Genomic DNA, 20,927 nt, shown 5'->3' on the forward strand with positions numbered 1-20,927 from the left:
CTGCAGAAATTTTTGGAGTATGCTGTTTTGTTGAACAATCAGGTTGGGTTCAACAAAGTACAAGTCATAAGCTCTCGAAATTTGCATTGATTTTTTACAATTTTTTTTCCTAAAGGTGTTTAAGATTTGCTTTCTTGCGAATGGCGCATATCAAATTTTTTTTTATATGGAAGAAAATCTAAAACGTGCTACGGAAAAAAATCTCAAAAATCAATGCAAATTTTTACAGATCTATTACTTTTACTTTATTGGACTTAAATTGATTGGGCTACAAAATTGCACACTCCTAAAAATTTTGAAAACTACAAATAAAAATTTCGATATTTTGGAAAATTTTTTCGAATTTTGCAATCTTTCAAAAAGATTTTGCGATTGGTTTCCATAGCTTCAGTTACAAAATTCATCGAATTGTTTTTTACATTATCAAGAATAAAAAAAAGAATCTAATTGCCAAAATTTGATAAAAATTTTCACTGCAACTTTCGTATTTGCTGCTGTTTGACCTCATAAGTAGATGAGATTCCGATAAAAATGCATTAAATAAAATGATAAATTCGGATAGGTGAGTTCTTAGCGAGATATTTAGAAACTTCGTGTTAGAAGGAAAAATCCATTCAATCCATTTTCAAGTAACTAATCGAGAAAGTTGTTCGCGACAGTGTTAAACCTTGGGAGAAATAGGCGAACGAGGTAAATGAGAGTATAAAAGCAGCGCAAGCTAAGTAATATAATCAGACAGATTAATTTTGAAAGGTCGTAAGTGAAGTACGCAGGTAATTTAATTGTCAAGTACTACTACCGTAGAAGTGCTGTAAATAAAGAACATTTTGCTACACTGAATATCTGAGTAATTTATTCGATAGTTCGATACTGTTTAGAAATAGTTTGACAGTTGCATAGTTATTATTTGAGGGAAAATTGTTTCAAGTCACTTCTCATAAAATATTATATGTGCACAGGTTCTCATTTGAAAATACTTCTAGACTACTCTATTTAGAGTTAAGTACATAATTATTGCAGGGTAGTCTAACTTCTCACATACATAAGCTTACTTACATATGTATAACTGCAGACTGTAACTTGCTAAGAATGTAATGATGACGTCTGCAATGCGCAAGGTGTTGTAAATATTTGTGCTTTATAAGTAAATATTTGTGGCGGAGATTATGATTGGAGTGGTTGATTCTAAATTCATGAAAAATATGCACAGAATGTGCTGTAAATGCTCATATTTCTAATCCGCTTATATTATTTGCATGTACGTTTTTAGAGGCCAATAAAATTTCTTGCAATCATATTTTTATGTAAAACTAGAAGACCCGGCAGACTTTGTCCTGCCCTAAATTTGACCAATCTGCATACATTTAAATAAGGTTTTTCCGACTGATTCTGCCCTCCGCCCCTTTTAACTTTTTCCTAATCCTTTTATTCACTCCTCCCTCGGTATTTTTAGCTTCATCTATCTCCATCTTCTTCTCATTCTATCTCTTTCTCTATCTCCTTCTCCGTCTCTCTTTTCTCTTCTCTCAATTTCTTCTCATTCTTCTGCATCCCTTATTGCCTGTCCCAGTAGGTGGTATGTATTATATTCCAATCCCAGTCCCAGTCCCAGTCCCACTCCGAGTCTCAGTCCCAGTCCTAGTCCTAATCCCAGTCCCAGTCCATCTCTGGATAATATATTACTCTGTACTAAAGCACTCATCAACAGCTTTAATTTGATATCCATATTGTACAAACACTGTCTAGGCATTCACTGGCCCACGTTTTGCCCTATATCTCGAGACCCTAGTCACCCAGGGGTATGAAAATTACCCTCCACTAAGGCAATCATCAACAGCTTTCATTTGATATTCATATTCTATAAACACACTCTAGGGGTACCCGGTCCACGTTTTGGCTTATATCTCGAGACCCTAGTCACCCAGGGGTATGAAAATTACTCTCTACTAAAGCAACCATCAACAGCTTTCATTTGATATTCATATTCTATAAACACACTCTAGGGGTACCCGGTCCATGTTTTGGCCTATATCTCGAGACCCTAGTCACCCAGGGGTATGAAAATTACCCTCCACTAAAGCAACCATCAACAGCTTTCATTTGATATCCATATTCTATAAACACACTCTAGGGGTACCCGGGTCCACGTTTTGGCATATAGCTCGAGACCCTAGTCACCCAGGGGTATGAAAATGACCCTCCACTAAAGCAATCATCAACAGCTTTCATTTGATATTCATATTCTATAAACACAATCTAGGGGTACCCGGTCCACGTTTTGGCCTATATCTCGAGACCCTAGTCACCCAAGGGTATGAAAATTACTCTCTACTAAAGCAACCATCAACAGCTTTCATTTGATATTCATATTCTATAAACACACTCTAGGGGTACCCGGGTCCACGTTTTGGCATATATCTCGAGATCGTAGAGACCCTAGAGACCTATCCTATATTTCAAGTTAGACCAAACTACACACGGGGTGCAAAACAAATTCAAAATCGGTTCAGTAGTTTAGGAGTCCATTGGGCTCAATTGAGTGACACGTGTTTTTTATATATTAAGAAGAAGATAAATAGTCTCATTTTACTTTGTCATTAAAATTCAGATTATCGTTGCCCCGGCGGTAAAAGCTGCTAACTGAGTTACAAGGTTGCATCATCTCTTCTCTCTCTATTCCATTCACTTCTACCTTATCCACCATTTTTTTTCATACTTTTGTCCATCCATTGTTCCGTTTATCTCTCAACTCTCACTCTTACTCTCACTCTTACTTCCACTCTTACTTCCACTCTCACTTCTACTCTCACTCGTAATCCCACTCCACTACCACTCCTGCTCAGAATCTCGCTCCAACTCTCACTTCCACTAATAAGGAGCTGGGTATCGCCTACTTTTTAAATTTTTTTTTCTGAATCATCCTTGAATCGTAAAGAGCGAAACAAATAAACAAAATTTCGAAATCGGTCAAGGCTGTGTTTGTGTTTGAATGAGACTAACGCAATGCAATTATTAAAGTAAATGATTTAATCAATATCATGCAATTTTAAATGTGTACGGTATATGATCTCGATTACGTACCGAAAGATCGCCTCCATAGAAGGGATGTATAACGAACGTTTCGTTGCCAATGTGTATGACTCCACTCACCCCGTTGCACGTATGGAAGGCAGCGCTAGCACCTGGATAGTCCTTAACGGTGCCGTGGTAATAGCAATGTTCAATATCCTGTTAATAATGACAAATGGAGATTTACATATAAAAATATATATGTTACCTGGAATCATGGAAGGACCCTATTGTGCGAAAACAAGTTTTCGAGAAAAATGCGTTTAAAGTTTTTGTTTATTGAATTTTGTAATTAAAATTTAAATAGCTTCCCGATAAGCTACAAGCTAGAAACTTGGAATATAGTTCAGAACCTGATGATAATGCAATAATAAGAAAAAAACTCCGATAGGTGGCGCATGGATTGAAAGATTTCAAAAAATCGTATATGTGGTCCGATTTGGCTTTAAATGCGTAAAACTGCGGTTTATTCCATTAGAAAGAGCGTTAAGTTTCCTATAAGAATCACTCAAAAAGTGAAGAACGGTATTTTCGTACAACAGGGTCGTTTCATAATTCCAGGTCAAATATATCAAGTTAATTGTGGGGAAAAGGCAAATCAACACGCTAGTAAATAAATAATTTACATGTGCGCATCTAAATGCATATCTACACAAGTATTAATATACATATTTGTTTTACAAAACAGACATATGTCGTTAAATTTTACTTCAATAATTTATACCAATGAGACTAGATAGACAGATAGATTGTTGTGAGGTAATGCGCCCTATAGGTTTGTTATACCTTCATTCCCTTCACAGGACGATAATTGCCTTTAGAGAGTGTATATGCTTATTTTCTAGTTTAGCGATCCAAGGATCATTATTCTTCTTCTCGCGACGGCATAAAATTCGAGAAGAATGCGTTCTGCCGTTTCATCTTCGCTGTCGCAGAAACGACAGAGATTATTAAACCACACACCTAGTTTGTGCATGTGGCTGTTCATTCTGCAGTGATCTGTGAGTATGCCTGTCAATATTCTAAAGCTACTTTTTGAGAGGTTAATCATGGCTTTATAGCGCTTTGTGTTATATCTTCTTATCAGTGCCTTTGCCTGACAAAGTCTTGGAAATTCATGCCAGTGTCGTTCCCTGAGGCGTGCCTCCTCCTCCCTGAATTCTGCCCTTATTACGTGAGACTTTATCGCCATCATGAGCTCAGGCATTATGGGCCCGGTGTTCAAGCCAAACTATCACATAAACGATTCAAACTCTCCACGCACTCAATGACAGTTGATAATCCAATCTCATCTGACACTGACTATAACGATTATCTCTTTTGTGAAAACTCGTTGCAGGTTGATCGTCGCACACCAACTTATGATCAAAACCTTGATCTGAAAAATGCTCGGATGATGTCAGAGTGGTATTAATATGATTGTTTTTTGAGTTTCGGGCCGTAGATTCCCGCTGCGATGTCCTCTGTGGTCTTTAAGGAATCGGTGCACCATATGAAAGTGTCTTTCTGGTGGAGAGCACCTTCTTTAGAAGTATTTCTTTTAACTTTGTTCGCCAGCTCTATAGTAAAACACTTTTTAAAACTAATCTGTTTCCTGCTGACATCTTTGTGAAGCTATATACCGGGAATTGATCACTTTGCCCCTACCAGAGCTCTCTAGGAAATATTGACCAGCGTGTGCCTGGTTGCCAGCAGCACCTCCAATACCGCGGTTGGGAATGTGCGCTTAAGCTTTTTCAGTGATTTCTGTATAATCAATGCTCTTGGCGCCCACGCAACTTCTGCTATCATCATGTACATCCACCATAGGATCTTGGGGATGTAGCGCTGCAATGCGTCTGCAACCTGTTATTGCTCTTGTCGTTTTTGAAATGATGTTGTCGTAACGCCTCTCCACTGTAGCTTGGAGTTGAAAGTAACTCACAATATTTCATACCGTCCACTTTTCTTCTCCCATTGAAGGGGACGATAGACCTGTAAGTTGTTATCCTCAACGCCCTTTAGACTATGTCTCAAAGGGTATTCTAAAATTTTCCCCTTGCAATTATGACAATATCGTCAGCATTCCCCTGACAGCGTATTCTTTACTCTGTCAGCCTTTGTAGAAGTTCGTCCACTACCAGGCTCCATAGCAGGGGTGACAGGACGCCTCTTTCAGGCATCCCTTTGTAGTCTTAATCTACACAGTGCTATTTTCAACTGGTGTTTTGGCAATCATTGTACGGGGTAAAGGGTTTATCCACATTCGTATTAGTCTCTGAACTTCTGTTTTCTCAAGCGCACGATTCACAATATCAGGGCGGTGTTGCCAAAGATCCACTCTATATCCAAAAAAGGTTCATAGCACAACATATCCGTAATTGAGCGCACTTAAAATTTCGGTGGTTTGCTAAAAAAGTGTGGTGTTTATCGACGTTCTTGTCCTATAAGCATGCTGACCGGGATATAGCGGTATTCTTCCGAGAGTGTTTGATCTTATATCGTGGTCTATGATTTTCTCCATTGCTTTTAGAGCAAAGGATGCCATGCTTATTGGCCTGAAGGCTTTGGAATTTTCAATTTAAAAATTTAAGTTTCTTTCACTTGTAGGATACTAAAAGCGGGTTCTTTTGATGCAAGGTTCGCACATACATTAGCGTATAAAATTGAATTATTTACCAAGAATTTTTATCGAATTTCAATTGAGTCTTTGATTGCGCTATGCTCAAATATGCTCACTCTTATATGAAAAAAAAAAAAAAAATAAAGAAAATTCGCTAAATCAAACTAGAATAGATATACACATAGTAACACACATATGTAAGTACATATGTAGACTTACACTAGACTGTGAAAATCGTTCAGGATGTCACTTACATATCGAATGATATGGGTAAAAAAAGTAAACCTAAATTTCAAATGAACTTAAACAAATATATCAAATGTAAATATGCGAAAATAAATCGCATTCAGCAATGGTAATGAAAGGAGCGTTTCGAATTCTCTTTTAATTTAATTTCTATGCCATTTTGGTTTCTAACGAAGGTAAACAAGTAGATCAGAATATAAACTCAAGTATATTAGACCGAGTTAATTTGCATGGCTCAAGATTTTCTAAACCGAATTTATAGTACAAAATCATGGAGGTAGAAAATTTAGGTTGTAAAGGGTCTTCTCACTAAATTTCCAGGGAATTACAAATTTAATTTTGGTTTCTGCTTAACGTGCCTGTTATTCAGCAGCACATTTTAGAATTTTAGATAAATTAATTTCGATTCAAATGCTAGGTTAGATTGAAATGGCCGGTCAGTAAAGACCTTACATAGACTGTATTATGAACATGTTACCAGAATTTGTTTGACAACCAAACGGAAAATTCTCGATTGGGTACCAGGACCTATGTAATAGAATAAATACGTCCTTTTGGCAAATGCTAAATGATTTCTAGGTCCTAGTTTATGTGACAGCTCTGCCGCCCCTAGTAGCTGGAACCTTTACCTGGCGTACGTAGGACACTAACACAGAACGTGCTCACCCTTTCTTCTTAGAAACCAAGTTTTTCCAAGCGGGGCTTGCTTCGCGGCAGTGGCTTGGCAAACACTCCGTGTATTTTTCTGCCATGTTAAGATTCGTAGTGAAAATTCATCTGCCGGCATAAAAGCTGTAGATCTCATCCCGCCGATTTGTGGGAAAAATTAAAGGAATCACGACGTAAAATGGAAGCGAAGCTTGGCCTAAATCTCCTCGAAGGTAAAACGCGCCAAGTACTTACTTTTTTGTTAAATACCGTAATCAATGTGACTTGAAAAAGAAAGTTTAGTGTCAAAAATCACACCCAGATCTTTAATCTCATTACAGCAATTCAGAGATCTGTTATTTAGTTTATAATTAAAATATGTTGCGGTTGTCTTTTTAAAATATGAAATAACACAAAATTTGATTATGTTTAGGAGCAAGTTATTGTTTGAGCACCATTCGGGAAAAGACTTGAGATCAGATTGTAAGTTTAAGTGGTCGGAAATATCACGGACTCTTAGAAAAAGCTTGACGTCGTCTGCAAACATTAGGCATGTAGCGAACTTAAATTGCTGAGGCAGATCATTGATAAAAAAATAGGAATAATAGAGGACCGCAGGGACATATCGGCTCCAATTGATACATATAGCATCCTGTTTTCCAAAAAACTTGAGAAGAATTGCAACAGTTTACCATTGATACCGTACATCGCCAGCTTTCGTAGCAGTATAGAATGGTCGACCTTGTCAAATGCTTAAGAGAAGTCCGTATAAATAACATCAAGTTGCTCTTGGCTCTCAAAAGCACCGACAATTTGATTGGTGACTAAAACTAAATTAGTGGAAGTGGACCTTCCAGGAAAGAATTCATGCTGGCACTCAACTATAGCATTACCAATGTAATCGAATAGTTTACTATGCAATATATGATCGCATACTTTTGCCAGAGTACTCTGATTAACAATTAGCCTGTAGTTGCATATATCATTGCGGCTACCTGATTTATATATGGGATTTACGGAGCATAATTTCCATGAGTCGAAAAAACTTCCATTGCTCAGGCATTCTCGAAAGAGAAGCGCCAGGGGCTCTGCAATGGTGTTCGAACAAATTTTATAGAATAACGGAGAAAATCCCTCAATATCTGATTTTGTGCTATTTGGCAGCTTAGAGATCGACAGAAGAACATCATCTGCAGTAATATCAAAAGAAGAAATTTGAGATTGGTATCCAGAGTGAAATACCGGAATTGGTGAAGAGGTAAACTTTGAATATACCTTCTGAAATAATTTCGCAAACAAGTTGCACGCATCTTGCATATTGCTGGAGACTTCGTCATCATAATCCATGGTCATGGGGAAGCCATTAATCTGTCTCTTGGAATTTATAACCGACCAAAAACTAGACGGTTTTGTTTTCAATTTCGATTCAAGTTTAATCATATATTGCTTGAATAAAAACTTATTAAGATGATCAAATTGCCTTTTAAGTGTAATGTAATTAAGTCGATAAGTTTCATTAGAGCTATTTCTATATCTTTTGAAGGCTTTATTTTTTCTATTTTTAATATTATTAAGTTTCGCATTATACCAGGGTGGTCTCTTACTAGAACTATTACGTTTTAAAGGTACGAAACTCGAAATGGCTGATAAAAGTATTTCCTTGAATATTTCGTAAGAAGACTGTGGTTCATTGGAGGAGTTCAAGAAAGTCCAATCAGTGGCTAAGAGAAACTGATTTATAGCCACACGGTCGGTCTTAAAATAGTTATACTCCAACGTAGATGTAGCCTGTTTTTTATCAAAATTATAAAACTCGAAATTTATAGCCAACTGTGGTATAAGCTATTTTCCAAAATTGGAAATAGAGATTCTCCACATGATAGTTTTAGGTCTGCAGATCCAAATATTAGATCAAGAAATTTGCCATTCCTATTAGGATTAGTATTGTATTATTTTAGCTATGAGAACAAGGTGCTTACAACTAGCATATCGATATTGGATCTAATATTTGTGGGTAAAGTATTGCAATCACTTGACCAAGAAATATTACTTAAATTAAAATAACCTAAGTATATAATTTCATCAGATGAATTACATTCGACAATTATGCCGACTCTGAGCGGGATCTTCAAGGCAGATGAGTTTTCACTGAGAGTTTTTCATGGCAGGTATACACTTCGAGTGCTTGCCAAGCACTGCCAGGGGGCTGCCGCCAAGTGTTATCAATGTTAAATTATATTCCAAATATTTTTTATTTTTTTTTTTCACATACCGAAAATATTCCTAATACGATGTAATGTCGGAATAGTAGAACAAAAAAAAAAAATAATATATTACCATATATATACAGTTCTTCTATACGTTTATAAGTCACCTGCACAGATTTATTGCAGCCAACTAAACGATTTACACAAAAGGTCTGAGAGAGCCAGTTTATACCCAACATATGAAAAGACAGGTAGCCAGGTATGTATACAGGTGTGTATGTATGTACATATATTGGAAGAAATGGAAATGGAGATAGTTAACGAAAAGTAAAAATATGATAGGGAAGGTTAAATGAATGAACACAGCCGGTGGTGAAGTGGTATTTTCGGTTTTTGTGAAAAGAAGGACATGAGAGGTACTTATGTATCGAAAAAAACAAAAACTGAATAACATGCCGATACCCAATCACGTATGTATCTTTATTCAAATTCATTTTGATATCTAAGGTTTCAGGTTCTTATCTCTATCTCTTTTCTTTCTGTTGCCTTTTTTAGTTTGCCACCTTAAATCTACCCAATTTTCTTTCCACAAATTTTTTTCAATGGACTCCTCTACCTCTTTTTCATAGCCAACATCATTTATATTCATACATTTCCTCTACCGTACTTACCGCTATGGAAAAATCAAACCAAGGAAATATATTATTTGCATTTACAGATTTCTAAATTCAATTCAATCTAATTTATTTATATGTATATACATACATATTTGAACAGAACACAGTCCTCACAGATAGGCAATTACTTAATATTAACCACAAAAGCTTATGTACTTTATTAATCATTCTTCAAAATGAAATTGAAAGCCCAAGAAACAAACAACATCTTCGCACCTTTCTCTGGATACATCATAATTAATTGGCGCTTATCAGACTAGCCGATTTTGGCCGTCTCGTAACAAGTCTCATCAGCTCTTCCTGTTTCGCGAATAAATTACGTCAATTGGTAGCACCAAGGGAGGTCAGGTCTTCCTCCACCTGCCTCTCTAAACTCAGTGAAGGTCTCCCCTTTTTTTGCTACCAAACTGCGGTGTAGACTGAAATACTTTCTTGGCCGGAGCGTCTTCGTCTATTCGGATAACATGACCAAGCTAGCAAAGCCTTTAGTCATACACCTCATAATTATACCTCCTTCGATACTCCCCCTCGGCATAACGGGCAGGGACATACAGCTTCCGGAAAACTTTTCTCTCGAACACTCCAAGAGCTGTCTCATCTTCTTTCGACACCGTCAATGATTCCGAGACATACAGCAAGACAGGTATGATAAGCAATCTGTTAGGGCGTGATTTTTGTTCATAGAGAGAGGCCTTAAGTTTTCAATTGCCCACTCAGTCTAAAGTAGGAATTGTTGGCAAGAGCTATTTTCCATTTGATTTCTAATCTGACATTATTTTTGCTGTGGACAAAGCAACATCAAAAATTCAGAAACAAGTTTTTTCAAACACACGCTCCAAACACGCCCCTCGGCAGCGATTTGGCAAACACTCTTCTCATTGAAAACTGATCTGCGTTGCATATGCCTTTTGGAGTCAGCCTAAAACATGTATGTCCCGTTCAGCTAATTTGTTGGAAAAATTAAAACGAAGCACGCGTGTTGGAAAATAAGTTAGGAAAAGAAGCTCGCCTTAACCTCGTCGGAGGTATATCGCGCCTTGTATTTGTTTATTTTTGCTGATTTCAAAATAGACAAAATACTTCATAGTCTCGAATTTATACTCGCAAAGGAGACGTGGCTGTCAAGGCGCGAATGCGCGAATTCTTTCTTGGATGACAGCAAGTATTTCGCCTTTTTCACATTTACCGTAAAGCTCACTTTTTTTGCCTCATCAACTAATCAAGAAACGGCAGAACTCACAGCGTATAACGCCAGTATATGTACGCTCTTTTAGTAGACTGTACCATCACGGTTTAGTTCTGCTGCAAGACTTAACGTCTCTATATGCAGATGTTGAAAAAGTCTAGACGGTATGACTGGAAAATTCATCTTCATTTCGCAAAGCAAAACCAGCCTCGCTATCACCCCTCTTATGAGTTTTACTCCAAACAAGACACCAAACATCTCTCGACGGCTCTCTAGCGTAGGCCAGTTTTAATCGGCAGCGGCAGGGCGACAGATTATTTAACGTATCCCATGGTAAATTTAATTTACTCAACTTGGCCATGTCCTCGAAATCTTCGGAATTTATTCAACAATCCCCCTTCTGACACCACTTGTAACGAATTTAGGGAAATCCTGGTTATTATGCACCTTCTGCTAATGTTCGAATCGCTGAACTGTCGGATAAATAACTGCAATAGTCAGTATTGCAAAAGGGCCTTCATTTAGATTACTTTAGGAGTACTTCACAATTGTGAATTGTGTTTATCCGCCAATTCTCCTAAGGTCTAGTCATTTCACGATCATATTGTAACGATTTTCTGGGAACTCCGCTTATTTTACACCTTCTACCAACGTTCGAATCACTAAATTGTTGAATAAATAACTCCAATATTCAATAATGCAAAATGGCATTTATTAGACTACTTTTAAAGTACTTCACAATAACACTTATACTTCGCAACCAATAGCTTGCTTAAATCAAACTAATTACAGATTACTCAGCTTTCGCTGCTTTTATACTCTTCGCCCAAATGTCTAGACGTTTCTTCTGCTAGAATTTTCTACTTGGTTACCTACAGATACACGTTTATAGCATCTCGCATAGCTATATGCGCGTGTATATGAGAGTACTAATTCCAACGAAGACTACATCTGTATGTGAGTTATCTCTTCGTTGCCTTGTATGTATGTGGATAAATGATGATTAATGTGTTTATGTAGCTTGCTTAATGTTTCTGTTGTTGTGTCTTTATTTAATAACGTGTATGTGAGATATTCTTCGTTGCCTTCTATGTACGTAAGTGCTGGTTGCCTTAATGTGTACATGTATGTAAATAAGAGTGGCTACTTGCTATTTTTGTTGTTGTGATTATTTACTAACAGCATAGTGATGCTAATATTCCCCACAATATGAATGCTTGCAAGTATTTGTGCTTTGATGTATTCCAAATCTTGCTATACCTTTAGGCTTATTACAATTTTGCCCTTAAAAAAATGTAATAAGCATTTGATGTAACCAAACTTTTGAGTGATTGATAATGCATGTAGGTATCTGAAGGTCATTTCATATTCATGAAATTTCCAACTTAGTTCTTGAGTTAAGTAAACAAGCGTCCGGTTTATGCCAAAAAAAGGAATTACCTAAATTCAAACAGATTTTTACCATATAATGGCTTTGAGTTAATCATGGTGATTCGAAAAAAAAAACCGTTGTACCAAGTATGAGTTTAAGGTTAAGTTCTAAAATTAAAATAAGTGTGAGTGAAGAATAAAGAAATGTATGATTCATTTTAATGACTACTTGCTACCTCTTTAAAGCAGCACTTGAAGTCGCGAAAAAGAGTTGCTTATGTATAAGTATGCTGCAGAATTTAAGTTCGCTATTAAATTAAAAGGGCTCTGCCAGATGACGCTGAGCAACATCACCAGCTCAGTTAGAATTGGGAGAGACCTCTCCGAGCGACTTCTCGCGGGAGATTTCTTTATTAAAATACTGTAGAAGATAATTCTAGCAGCAGAATTAAACCGTGATGGGACAATCTGTTACAAGAGCGTACAAATACTGGCCTAAATATGTTGATGAAATTGATATTATTAACAAACGCGCTGTGAGTTCTGCCTTCCCTAGATTTGATAATGAAGCAACTAAGTAGGATGTTGCGGTAAATGACGACAAACCGAGGTACTTTCCGTCAGCTAAGGAAGATTTGGCGTATTCACGCCTTGGCAACTACGGCACTGTCGGATATAAACTGGATACAGTGAAGGACTTCGTCTATCATGTTCTAGGAACATCTTAAATTTTATTATTTCGGTGAATAAAATGTATCGTTGTTTTAGTAAGGCACCCTAACGTACATATGTGTATCTGAAAATCTGTGAGATTATTTCATACTTATAAATATCGATATGTACTTACATGCCGATTACCATCTACCAGATAGCCACTCGCGTGGTAATGTTTTTGTTGTATATTTGGTGATAAAAGTTGCCTGCAAAAAACAAAATGAAAAAGATTGAAAATATTAAAAGTCTAAAAATAGGTTTTCCTAGAAAAGCTGTGATTTATTATACGCAAACTTAATTTATAGAAAATACCACCCTACACTCATATTAAAAGGTTGAATATATTCATAACGAGCTCAGCAGATTCAATCCGTCACAGTCACGACGTGCGTTATTTTTCACTGACAGCACGTACGTGGTGAAATGTGAGATATATAACGACTGACGTAACAACTTTTATTTAGCAAAAAAATTGTTAATTCCATTATCAAAATGAAAGTACATAGCCGGTCAACTAATAGCATTCCTTCGATACTTAACCACCAAATACTGAAAAAAAAAGTAAAAAATTGCCAAAATATGACGGATGCGATGATTGATACGTTGCCTATCTGGCGTTTACCATAAATATAAGCACAGCCAATTCTGCTGTTAGTTTCTTACTTGGCGACCAAATAAGTGACGTATTGTATCTGCTTAAGTCATAAGTGCGGCAAGTGTTGCCAACAGTATTTAAAATGGCCGAAATCGAACGATAACCACGTGCCTTTTTTTGATATCAAAAATTTAAAACATGCGTGAATTTATTACGAAAGATAGATAGCTAGAGTGCTGAAACATGATACATGTGCTAATCTGAAGGCCCCAAATAGAAATTTTGGAAATTGGGCGTGGCACCGCCTACATTTAAAAGTTTTGCAGGCCGGGAATCAAGCCGTTGAAGTAATTATGTTGAAATTCGACATGGTGGCTGACCTCGCTATTATATACATATGCACTGTGTGAAAAAAAGGCTTAAATTTCGAAAAAAGGGAAAAAGGGACAATTCATTACGAAACATCAATAAAGTGATGAAATATAATACGAGGCTTGACTTTGTGACGAGAAGCAAAAATTTGGTAAAATTTTGGAAAATGGGGTGGCACCGCGCCACGTAAAAGCGTACAGGCGTGTTAATTAATGTAGGCACATATTTTTTTTCTTGGACTTAATATGTTTATTATAAATTTGTAATTACCCCTGAAGACGTTTACTGGGGACTAACTGAAACATATAGAAAGAAAAAATGTAAACCAAAGTTCTGTAGCTCGAACAAGCATACAAACTAAATTAAACTAAGGTGAAAAGTAGTGATATCTTTTAGCAAATCACGACTATAAAAAAATTGTTGCAAATATACACGACCCCGCCTCATTTTAATGTATTCTGTTTAGAATAAAATTAATGCTTTAACTTCAAAAACGCTGTTGCTGTTCCGTCCGTTAACATAATAACTTAAGCAAAAATTGAGATATATTCACCAAATTTAGAAAACGAGCTTATCTTAACTCATAACATATTTTGTTATCAAAGTAATCATATAATAACCACGCCCACTTTTTTAATATCAGAAACGACGAAGAATGGAAAATATGGGACAACACATTAACAAATAATGGTAAAGTAGATAAACTTGGCAAAAGGATGAACTTTATGTACTTGAAAATTTTAAATTTTTGCCAGCCGTAGCATAATTTTTATAATTTTGCAGAATTAAGGGTCTCGGATATAGATATGAGGAAAAGTCGTCTACTACCACTCCCTTTTTTATACCCAGCTGTACTTGTATACAGGGTATTATAACTTTGATTGGATAACGGTTGGTTGTACAGGTATAAAGGAATCGAGATAGATATAGACTTCCATATATCAAAATCATCAGTATCGAACAAAGTTTGATTGAGCCATGTCCGTCCGTCGGTCTGTCCGCCCGTACGTCTGTCCGCTAATACGATAACTTGGGTAAATATTGAGATGTCTTCACCAAATTTGGTACACGAGCTTATCTGGACCCAGAATAGATTGGTATTGAAAATGAGTGCAATCGAATCATAACCACGCCCACTGTTTATATATATAACATTTTGGAAAACATAACAAACCTGATTATTTAGTATATAATACACCTAGAATGTTGAAATTTGACGTGTGGACTGATATTGAGACTCTTGATAAAAAATTTTTAAAATTTTTTAAAATAGGCCTTGTATCGCCCACTTATGATATAATCAATTACCAATTATCATAAATAAAAAATTGTTAAATCTATAGTAACAAAATTCGGCAGAGGGGTTGCCTTCACTATAAGGAATGCTTTGAAGAAAAATTAACGAAATCGGTTAAGGACCACGCCCACTTTTATATAAAAGATTTTTAAAAGGGTCGTGGACGAATAAAATAAGCTATATCTTTGCATAAAAGAGCTTTATATCAATGATATTTCATTTCCCAAGTGGATTTATAACAATAAATAGGAAAATCTTCAAATTTAAAAAAATGGGCGTTGCACCGCCCTTTTATGACTAAGCAATTTTCTATGTTTCGGGAGCCATAACTCGAAGAAAAATTAGTTCAGAATAGAACCATAAGTATATGTATTTTTGTGCAGCCTTGTAACACTATTAAGCAAACAAAACAAACAACAACAGCATTGCAAGTATACAGCTGGGTATGTAATGTTCGGTTTCACCCGAACTTAGACTTCCTTACTTGTTTTTGTATTAAGTTTTCTTACTGAAATTAGTGTCATTCTTCCATACCAATGTTAAGGGTAAAACGATTTAGAAAAAAAGTGATTTTGGATTGTAATTGAAGGCAATAGATACACATCTGTGAGTTGCTAAAAACTAGTTAATTTTAATGCAGGGTATAAATTAATGTATTTAGTTTACCGATACATATATGTGTTAACATCAGAAATATTTAATACGAAATTGAAACGAATACTCTATGTGGGATGTTGACATGTGTAGTATCAAATTCGCAACATTATTATTAGCTATGGGAATTAAGTCAGAAGTGATTAAATATACCAACAAAATTTCGTATAAGTATGTAGCTAAATAAAGTTGATGATTTTGAAAATACATTATTTTTTGAAGGTTGACATTATACTATGGTGTGCAGAAAATGTATGGGTCGATTATAAATGCGCAACAACTTCAGTTTATCTACATACGAGTATATGCGCGTAACCAATACTAAATAAACATATACATATACATATATGAATATAGCACAATTGAGAGATATTTATTTGTAAATAGATGTTATGAAAGTGTTATATTCTCATTTCATAGATATGAAAGAACGGCAGTAAGAGGAAGAGGGAATGAGCTTTTCCAAGGCATAATATGAAATATCAATCTGATCACTAGCAAAATTTGTTTCCACCCTGCATCCTCTATGCAGCTAACATAGCTGGAGTTGTTTAGAATATTGAGCCACACCGCATTGAGTTCTATCGAGCACCCTTGTAACTTCACTGAGAGCTTCACCACAACAACAAATATCCCGTTACCGCTTACTAAGGTGATTAAAAGTCCCTAGCGGCAGCTATCTTACATTCGCATGCACCGCAAGGCAATACCTTGAAACCCACATAATTTTTGTCGTAGAGTAAACCGCGCCATTTTGGAGCCAACAAACCCTTTATTTAAATTCTCCAACGCATTCTTGATAACGGTGAATTTGGTTTGGTAAGGCAGCCTTAATCTAGCGCGGGATTATTATTCTTCACATAATACTACTACAACAATCACATTAAGCAAAGAACTATAAATGAGTTTATCAGAGCACTGCTCTAGTGGATAACCTTACCCAACTTCTTCCTCGAGGATATATCGGTTGTGAAATTAACAGCCGCATCAGAAAATTGCAGACAATAATCCTTGCAGCGTTTAAATCGAAGTTAGTGAACATTTTGGAGCTAATATTGGTATGAAATGTGTAATCCCGGTTTCGAAGCCTCTAGTTACAAGCAGATTCCCAAAGGTCACACGGCAGTAGTGGGACAGATTTTTATCAAGTTTGTCGGATCGTACCAGCGAAACCCCGCAAATTGATGATGGGCTGAATGCAGATATGTTATGCTTCGTATTATCTTCGCAAAGAAGTTTGCTAGGCATCTGCCTAAAAAGAGTGGCGCGCAGCACATACCCCTGACATGTTAATGTTTTGTGACAGCTAGGGCAGAATGACGCACAGTAATTACCTTTGGGATGAAATCGAAACTATTAAGAAGTATATCGAGTACCACTTCGCAAACCGTAGTTGGGTTCTATGCAGATATCCATAAATCAGCGGATATTATCAGTTCCTTTAAGAGTGTGGAATAATAAAACCATATGGCATTCTAGCACAAAAAAATGTAAGGCGCAATAACCTCTGAAGAGATAGCTCTAAGGCCGAGCTTCTCTTCCAATTTGCGTCGTGCTCCTCTTGATTTTCCCTACAAATTGGCCGGACGGGACCTACATGTTTTATGCCGACTCCGAACGGCATCTGCAAGGCAGATGAGTTTTCACTGCCGAGTGGCGCCCCGCTTAGAAAAATTTTCTTCTAATTGAAAAACCTTATTTCTAAAATTGTTGATGTTGCTTGCCCGGGGTTTGAACCCAGGGCATACGGTGTGGTAGGCGGAGCACGCTACCATCACACCACGGTGGCCGCCAGCATACTGTGGAAAATATTAGCATTTCGATTCATCACTATGCTGCTACTAAAAAAATGGACAACAACAATAAAGCAAGCAGCTACATATACCTGTAAACAGTGAAGCTAACAGCAAAGAGAATATTTCACATACATATATGTTGGCAGCAGTTGAGAACGACGCTATTACTCGCACACACATGCATATAACTGGAAGAAAAAAGTAAATATCAGATACATAAAGGAAACATAAATAAGCAGCTGTTCGCGAAAAGTATAGACCTTAGCAGAAATGGCTGAACGAGTTAACGGAGGGTATAAAAGCAGCGCAATCTGAGGAATAAGGAACCAGTTTGATTTTAACACGCTATTCGTGAAGAACACGTTGATTGTAATTATGAGGTGCTAAATAAAGACCATTTTGCCATACTGCATATTGGAGTTATTTACTCGAGAGTTCAGCGATTCGAACGTTAACAGAAGGTGCATAATAATCAGAAATACTTAAAAATCGATACAATACTATACAAATACAGTTCTCTTCCTCCTAGCACAGATCGCTATGCGCACAAAGCAATTACGAAAAGCGACTTTATGGTAAACATCCTCAGTAAGGATGATTGGGCGGAGTAGGATATGTGCCTTGCTGTTGACGGTATCATTATCATATACAGCGACGGTTCTAAGCTAATAGGCAAAGTAGGAGGAGGAGTTTTTTCAATGGACTTAGACCTAAAATTATCGTTCAGACTTTTCAACCACTGATGTGTACTCCAGGCAGAGGTATCAACCATTATGGAAACCGTAGATAAGACACACAATATCGGCGTCGAAATTTTAGTTTTCATGGACAGCCAGGCTGCTTTCAGATCTCCCCACTCTCACTCGTTAAATTCTGAAATTGCATTAAACTGGGATAGCCCAATAGAAGCATGTACACCTCACATGGGTCCCATGGTACAGGCACATCGGGGAAAACTGGAAACCACCAGACGCATTCTTCCCGATAAAGAACGCGTAGCTTTCCACATGCAAGCTATTGCAAAATGAGCACAGCGACAGTCAAGCTGACGCAAAGTTGATACTAACACATGGGTTTTGGACATCTAAGAAAACCTAGCTAATATTGGTTCCTAAAAAGTCCGTCCCGTATACACCCTAATTAGGGATACAATCTCTACACCAGTAGGAGTACTAACTGCGCACTGACTTATATGAAGACATGCAAAATGGCTAGAAGCGCCTTATCGGTGGCGCTGTAGGAGTTGCTAGGAGGATGAAGAGAAAAAAACGGTGGTTCACCTCATTTGAAACTTTCCGGCGCTAGGTGACCTGCGACAGTGCTTCTTGGGAGCTCTCTTTTCAGATAATTTGCAGCACATCGTGGAGTATGACATCAAGGACTTGGTACCTTTGTCAGGTTCTTAAAATGGTTTGAAGAGCAAAAGTAATGATGGTGTTTTTTAGTATCAAAACAGGCCTCAATGCTACTGGCCCATGTGTGTGTGTTCTCGGGCAGCTACATACTTCAACCTACCTACCTAGAAACAACAAACTACGTAAACCTTGAATTCGGTGATCACTTGAATTCCCAATTTATTTTCTATAGCGCTGGTATATTTTTATTTACCTATTTTGGAATTGAGAATAATGAAGAATAATATTAATTAAATTGCAAAATAAATGTTCATTAGTATCCTTCAGAAATCCAATTCAATTAAATATGCTTTGCGAATATCAAGACCTGATGGATGGCCTTACATCAAATAAGGACATGCCAACATATGTAAACAACATATGTAGATGAATGTCTAAAAGAGTACTTGATTAAGTATTAAATGTATGACACTTGGCTGATCTTACAGCTCGTTTTAAGTTCATTTCTAATAAAGCACCATCAACACACCATCATTTATAAATTCAGTTATATACATATGTACATACTTATGTTTGTATATGAACGACTGTCCAAAATATATAGAGACACAAATGCTTATTGCCCCAACGAATTCCAATTACATATTACAAGTGCAGAGACATATTATTATTCAAGCACAGAAAAAAAAAGCGACCGGAATGATCGACCTTCAAGCCAAAAGGTCTAAAGACGTTTTTAATTAACTAAAGCAAGTAAAAGATGGAAACAAGGCAAACTCATAAGCCTAGCAGACATAACAGCATATTGCGAATATGTAAGCAAACAGATTGAATATAAGCTTGCAACCTACAGTGATTTACTTTAATATATACTAAAAAAAAAAATACCAGCAGGCAGACAGGATTTTGGTCCGTATGCCATCAAACAAGGCAAAAGGAGACAATAAACTCTTTCTCGCTTTCTACGGTTTTACCACGTTTTTCGTCTTTTACAAACCTGTATATTATTCCACATCCTCAAGAAGTCTGAAGAAGTTATGCACAGAGAATTACTCTATATGCACGAGGGTCAAAGCAAAGTCTACCCCAGTTATTCGTAGGCACGGTGAAAAGCCAAAAATTTGACGAGGCTGCGGTTTGGCACCGGGCCACAGATTATGCGTGACATTTCTGCAGCGTGATGTCAACGTAATGCCTTTGTGCGCGTAGAGTGCACTGTGATTTTAAAACACTCTCAGATCTAATATACGCTCCGAAGTACAAAGAGTCGCTGGATACATCAGTTTGGACCCGTCTTGAAGCTGTGGCTAACAAAAATCTAACGCAGCTCTTAAACAGGCACCGATGTTCTAAGGATGACCTTCACCGGTTCAAACACAAAAAAAAAAAACAACATATCTGACTACCGTGGAGGCGAAGCAGATCACATATAAATCGTAATCGCTAAAGATAAAAACTGCGCAGCATATTTGGCGAAGACATATACATGCTACAAACCAGCGATAAATGGACAGAAGCATGCGATGTGATTGCAAATATAATAAAGTGGTAAAGACACGTGAAAAGGCTGCGACGCAGAAGCTTTGACTAGGTAATAATATAAAAGGAGCAAAATGCACATTGAAACAAGCTATATTATAGGTAAGGATTGGAGACAAGTTTTCCTCAACACATCGTAGTGGACACGTCTTTCTTTCGTAGGTAGTAGTTGAAAAGTCATGTAGTAGAGACTAGGCTTCTTCAACCGAGCAACTAAGGAAGTCCGTGTGATGCCCACCTCAATTATACAAGTAGTAAATGCAGAAGCACGGATTGGAGAGCGGGCCCCTTTTACCGTCTACAGCCCCAGAAATACTGGAAATAACAGAAACACCAGGAGAGGCATGTTAGCATTTTTAATGTGTTTGGAGTAATGTTTTATCATCGCTTTTTAACTCTGATTTGGTTAGTCTCTTGACTATATACACCGATATATGACTTTCCTTCAGATTTGTTGTTTCACTGGACTGGCCACACAGACATTTTTTCATGAGACATCGCTCGCCCTATATATTTCACATTGGTAGATCCTGAACAGATCTTTAAACCAAACCCCTTGTTTTTTCCAACTTTCGCTAGCTCTCAAGTCTCTGATACTG

General features: G+C 37.0%; 1 protein-coding gene across 28 annotated transcripts in view; it reads right to left on the reverse strand.

The window, feature by feature from the left end:
- mmd (mind-meld) overlaps positions 1-20,927 on the reverse strand; it is a 1,228,927-nt gene that overhangs the window by 296,152 nt on the left and 911,848 nt on the right. For all 28 annotated transcript variants that reach the window (XM_067784016.1, XM_067784007.1, XM_067784005.1 and 25 more), the window contains 2 exons: positions 12,854-12,926; positions 3,082-3,228 (listed from right to left, as the gene is read on the reverse strand). In XM_067784016.1, the coding sequence (XP_067640117.1) occupies positions 3,082-3,228; positions 12,854-12,926 (220 nt within the window). The remainder of the gene's footprint in view (positions 1-3,081; positions 3,229-12,853; positions 12,927-20,927) is intronic.

This window comes from Eurosta solidaginis, chromosome 4 (assembly GCF_040869045.1).
Source record: "Eurosta solidaginis isolate ZX-2024a chromosome 4, ASM4086904v1, whole genome shotgun sequence".
NCBI classification, from domain to species: domain Eukaryota; kingdom Metazoa; phylum Arthropoda; class Insecta; order Diptera; family Tephritidae; genus Eurosta; species Eurosta solidaginis.